Here is a 5,847-nt window from a genome sequence, read left to right as displayed (position 1 = left end):
TGTATGTTTTTGCGTTAAATATTTTATTTTTAGCTTGAATTGCATTGAAATTGGCGTTTCTGGCGAGAAATTCAATTGACACAATTTGCTTTTTCGAGCTTATGGATGGCCTTGGATTTCGTGGAAGAATCCATTTTACGCGAAAACTTAAATTCACTACTCGCCTTTTGATGTTTTCAGTTGGAATTGCGATCACTAACACTCATTTCGAGGCATTTTCCGACATTTTTGGGGCAATTTTTGATTTTTCACACAATTGTTCGAGCAAGTGAAGTACGTTCCGTGTCTTATCTCGTTCGCGTTCTGACACAAACTGGAGGAAAATTTTTCCCCGTACCAAGAGAAAATTTGTTTTCGGAGAGAATTTTCGCGTCGCATGGAACCAAGTGGAAAATGAAACGCGGGAAATCGTGTAAAAAAATTATTTATTTGCAATTTTTTTTTTTTTTTAGAAGTAAGTTCCCGTGAAATTGCCGTCAAAAGTTGCTCCGTAAAGTTTTTGAGCTTCGTCGATGAACATGTCGTCAGTCATGAGAAGCCCAGCGATGGATGCCGTCATAAAAGTGACACAACTGCCGGCAATGAAGGCACGAAAAGCAACAGCTGTGATGTCATGTCGTCGTGATGGCTCGAGGGAACTCAGTGCGCCGATCATGATGCCCATCGAGGATGGATTTGCGAAGCCACACAGAGCGAATGTTGCGATGCCAGAACTTCGGAGCTGTAAGAAAAAAAAATTTTAATGAAAATTTTTAAATTTTTCTTGAATTTTTTTAAAAAATTTCGAAAAATCATGAAAAAAATTAATTTTCATAAAATTTTAGAATTACAATTTTAAATTATTTTCCAAAAAATATTTAAAAATCACAGATATTTATTTATTGATAAAAAAAATTATTTTTCATTTTCAAAAAAAATAAATAATAAAATAAATAAATACAAATTCTAAAAAAAATTTCATCAAAAAAAATTATTTTTAAAAATTAAAAAAAGTTAAATTTAAGAGTTTTTAATTTTTTAAAAATAATTTTTTAAAAATTTATTAAAAATTAAAAATTTATATAAAAAATTAAATTTAAGAGTTTTTAAATTTTTTCTTTAAAAAATGTAAAATAATTTTTAAAAATTAAAAAAAAATGTTCAAAAATTATAAAATTAATTTTTGATGAAAAAAAATTATTTTTTATTTAAAAAGTTATTTTTAAGTTTTTAAAAAATATTTACGAAATTAAATGATGAAAATTTTTAAAAAAAAAAATTCTCAATTTAATTTAAATTTTTTTTTTATCTAAAAAAATTTTGAAATTTTAAGAACTTTTGAATTTTTTCTTTAAAAAAATTAAGAAAATTTTACATCTTTTATAATTTTTGATAAAAACTTATGAGTTTTAAACATATTTTTTTTCTAAAAAATTTTTTAAAATTATTGAAAATTTTTTTTTTATTAATTAAATTAAAAATTATTATTTTACGAAATTAAATGATTAAAATTTTGAATTATTTTTCATTAAAAATAAAATTTTCAATAATTTTTAAAAAATTTTTTTTTATTTTTATATTTTTTTTATTAAAAATTTAAATTTTTTCATTTTTTTTACTATTTTAGGTCAAAAATTTGAAATTTCATGTGAAAACTCAATGAAAAAACTTACCGAAATCAATTTCGCCTCTTTATACTCTCCCAACTTCTGATAAGCAACAAACTCATTAACGATCGTCTTCAATCCAATTAGCTCCCCAACTCGTCTCGACTCTTCCCACGGAATTCCCATGGCCCAACTGATCGGCGTGAACAACCATCCAAAGATATATTCAAGCGTCAGTCCCTCATACCCCAACAAAGCGCTCAAATACCCCAGAATTCCATTGACGAACGCCATGAACGAGATAAAAGCGATCAAATTTGCCGTAATTCCGAGCACCAACATAATTGCTTCGCCCGCGCCTTTCGTTGCGGCATCCAAAACTGACCGATCTTCCGATTTGGCGAGTTGAATGTTGCCGGAACTCGTTTTACTGACTTCCGTTTCAGGATAAATTAACTTCGCGAAGGTCAGGGAAGCGGGAGCTGCCATTACGGAGGCTGTGATTAAGTGAGCGGGCTGAAATTTTAAAAGAAAATTATTTTAAAAGAGAATTTTTGAAGAAAAAAAGGGACTTACATTCGCACCAAAGTTCATATAAGCAGCAAGAACTGATCCGGAAACCGTTGAAAAGCCAGCAACCATGATCGCGTGATATTCCGACTTGGTCAAGTCCTTCAAATACGGCTTAATTGTCAAAATTGACTCGGATTGCCCGAGGAACATGTCCGCAGCGGCATTGACACTCTCACAAACTGTCGTTCCGAGAATAATTTGCAAAACCCATCCAACTGTGAGCACGAACCATTGCATGGCGCCCAAATAATACAAAATTGACACCATAAAACTGAAGAAAAAGATCACCGGAAGCACCGTAAATGCAAAAACTCCATTTTGAACGAGGAATTCTCCATAAACAAACACAGCTCCGCTCGTCGCATAACCCAAAAACGCTGCAACTTTGTTCCCGATGCACTCGAAAACAGCTCTACCCGTAGGCCATTTGATCAAAGCAAGTCCCAGAACCATTTGAACAAGTACTCCGGCAGCTACAACGCGCCAATTGACCTTACTCATCTTGTTGCTGAACAAAAATCCGAACACGAGAAGTCCGAAAATGCCAACTAACGATTGGAGACGCGAAAATTCACGAATTTCCATCGCCAAGAAGACAACAACGATCACGAGAAGGAAGAAAATGAACGTCATGTGAGCCCATCTACGATAAAAAATTAAATTTTAATGAAATTTCTTTAAAAAATTTAAAAAAAATCACTTACGAACTAACTTTCTTCCCATTTCCAGCTGTGGCATCTTTAATTTTGCGATAAATTATTTTCCCGATCGTCGGTTTCAACACATAATAATAACAAAGTGAGTAATAAACGAGTGCCAACACAATAACAAGTGATCCGTATCCATTGCAAAACTGCATTCCGCAATTTTGGGTGCAAGTTTTCTCGAAATCGATGTAATAAATTGTCGCATAAGCGAAATAAACCGCAACAGCGACATTAATACCCAAGTTGACGAAGATTTTTATGGGTCTTTTATATGTTTCGAGCACTTCTTGAAGCTTTGAAGGGTCCTGATGTCTCGTTGAGTCGTCATCTAAGTCGTAGGAAGAAGTTTCCATTGGAATTGTGGATGAACTTTCATTCAGAGCAGTTGATTTCTGTAAAAAAAATATTTTTTTAGAGGAAATCTTTAATTGAGAAGGAAAAAAATAATTTACTCACGCCATTTTTACGATAAGATAATCGTGGTTCCTGAGAAAAAATTGTAAAAAATGTAATTGATTAGAATTTTAGATCAAAACAATGGATTTTTAATAATTACGATAAGCAGATAAGATCATTTCCGAGTTCGAAATCTATCAAACACGTGTTTGTTTTGTAAATTATCGACTTTGTTAGCCCATGAGACGATTAGATTACGCATGTAATAACAAATCTTATCATAAATATTGTTAAAAAATGTTATCTTTGAACTTGTGACGTTGTTAAAAGTATTTTCATTGTCATCGCAGAATTTTTTTTTAAATAATTAATTTAAATTTTGACAAAAACAAACTTTTTTTGCTTCAAATTTTAATTTTTTTTTTTTTAAATTATCAAAATTTGTTTAAGATTTTGTAATTTTTCATTTTTTTTCATAAAATAGTATTAAATTTATAATTTGTATTAAAGAATAAATATTAAAGTTCAAGCTAAATATCCGTTAAAAAAGAAGCTGAATTAGCTGTAATGCGAATTTCAAATTTTTAGCGGTTATTTCGGGTTTGAATCGGTTGAGTTTGTCAAAATTGATAAATTTTTAGAGTTAATTGTTTTTAATAAATTTTTTTAAAACATTTTTAGTAATTTATTTTCGAATTCGAAAAAAAAAATAATAATTTAAATATTTAAAAAAATTTATTTTATTTTTTTTTTAAATATTTTAATCTTAATTTTTATATTATTAAGGAAGATTTTTTTTATTTCTCAAACTTTAACTTTTTGAATTTTTTAAATTTTAATTTTAATTTTAAGAATTTTTTAAGAACTTTGACATGGGTTATTTTTTGAATTTTTTTTTTATTTAAGAATTTTAAATCTATGTCATTGAGAAGTTCGTCTTAGGCTTTATTTTCCATGAATCGATAAAATGTTAACAAATAAATTTTTTAATCTGTTTTTTAATCTGATCCCTTGAGTCATTTTTTTATCATTCGATTTATAAACTCAAGCACACTTTAAAATTCAATTGTTTTTTATTATTCACTTTCAAATCACTTTCAACTATCAGTCATTCACTACAAGTTCTAATTCTGAAATTCTCCGTATCCCATGAATGGCATTTTTTTACTACTTAATTGCACTTCACGGTTGATGCAAACGTTTTATTACAAAATTATCTGGCAAATTACTTACCGCTGACTCCCCCATTTCAAATCCTCCATTATTTACGCCGCTCATGTTTACTTATTGTTGTCAACACTTTGGAGCCTCGCACTTGACTAAGTGCAAACAGAGCTACTTGCAGCCTTAGACTGTCTCGTGGATGATTGATAAACCTTATCACTGCTTTTGATATGTTTCGAACGATGAAGGATTAATTTTTATCAATTTTGGCGATAAAATACCGAAAAATTAGCGCCAACTTCGTGCGATTTGTGACATTGAATGAACAGTTTTTTTGTTGTTATGACTGAGTTACTCCGAATTTTTATAGCAAAGTACAAACAAATGACGAAACCTTGTGAATAGTAAAATTTTTATTGTGCGGCTTTTGAGTAATAATTACTATGCATGATGTTTTGGTGCTATAATAAACACAAATCAGCTTGTTATCGTATCGCACACTAATTTAAGATTTATTGTCTTACTCAGAGACATGATTAGATGAGAAAACTTTCAAATTATTTTACACTGAACCGGTTCTTTCGTCTCTTCTTCACTTTACTCTTTTTTGCTAGCCAAATATTTATCGGTAATTATATTTTGTGGGATCATTTCTCGTCGACGTCGTCACTCCATCCCATCAAAACATTTCAAATTAAATATTTATTCGGCAAACATGAATCAATCACATGTGTGAGTATCGGTTACAGACGAAAAAAAAATAAAAACATAAAAAATGCGAAACAGGTCTTTGCAGTTCGACAGTTAAAAGGCTACTATTTTGACTGGCGAAAAAAAGAATTAAATTGAACGGGTTTCAGCAATAAATAAGCAACAAGTGACTGAATGTGTGGATAAAATGTTTTGTAAATAAATAGCTCATTTATTTATACTCAAGAAAGTTAATAAATAAATATTGAGGTGTTATCATTAATTAATGCACCTACGTGTAGAGAGCCTCTCTTTATGAGAGTAATAAAAGCCCTTCTGGAAAAAATCGGTTTAGAGTAAATTGAAAAGTTATAGATTTTTTTCTAGAAGGCCTTTCAAATGAGGTAACTGATCCTCTTCATAGTTTAATGAAATATTGCCTCATTTATTTTATTTACGTTCAATACTTACTGAAAGCTGTGACAATAAATAAATTGTATGAAGCGACTTATAGTCAAGTTTTGTATTGAATAATGAGCTCGTTATTCAGCTACAGGTGTTTTATGCGAATGTTTTGACTATTTTCTATCGATGTGAGTGGATCGCGGTTTAGGCATGTCATCTATGAAGTAAGGTTCAGGTAAAATTTGGTTTTTAATTTTTTCATTTTGTTAAACTTTTCAATAAAATTTTCGATTTTTTAGTTGAGAAAACGAAAAAAATTGTTAAAA

General features: G+C 29.9%; 1 protein-coding gene across 2 annotated transcripts; it reads right to left on the bottom strand.

Annotated features, from left to right (window-relative positions):
- Window positions 1-408: 408 nt before the first annotated feature.
- Window positions 409-5,245, bottom strand: LOC134831658 (uncharacterized transporter YutK). 2 transcript variants are annotated; one of them, XM_063845453.1, is made up of 7 exons: window positions 4,951-5,245; window positions 4,496-4,887; window positions 3,323-3,352; window positions 2,864-3,258; window positions 2,163-2,802; window positions 1,653-2,102; window positions 409-721 (listed from the first exon to the last, which is right to left on the bottom strand). In XM_063845453.1, exons 2-7 carry the CDS (start codon window positions 4,538-4,540, stop codon window positions 449-451), a joined length of 1,833 nt encoding a protein of 610 aa, XP_063701523.1. In that variant the 5' UTR covers window positions 4,541-4,887; window positions 4,951-5,245; the 3' UTR covers window positions 409-448. The 2 variants fall into 2 exon arrangements, with proteins under 2 accessions (XP_063701523.1, XP_063701522.1); XM_063845452.1 differs by having other exon boundaries at window positions 4,496-5,245.
- Window positions 5,246-5,847: the final 602 nt, after the last annotated feature.

Source organism: Culicoides brevitarsis, chromosome 2 (genome assembly GCF_036172545.1).
Source record: "Culicoides brevitarsis isolate CSIRO-B50_1 chromosome 2, AGI_CSIRO_Cbre_v1, whole genome shotgun sequence".
In the NCBI taxonomy this organism is placed as follows: domain Eukaryota; kingdom Metazoa; phylum Arthropoda; class Insecta; order Diptera; family Ceratopogonidae; genus Culicoides; species Culicoides brevitarsis.
The sequence above is the reverse complement of the archived record's forward strand: the minus strand, read 5'-3'. Positions and strand labels throughout refer to the sequence as shown.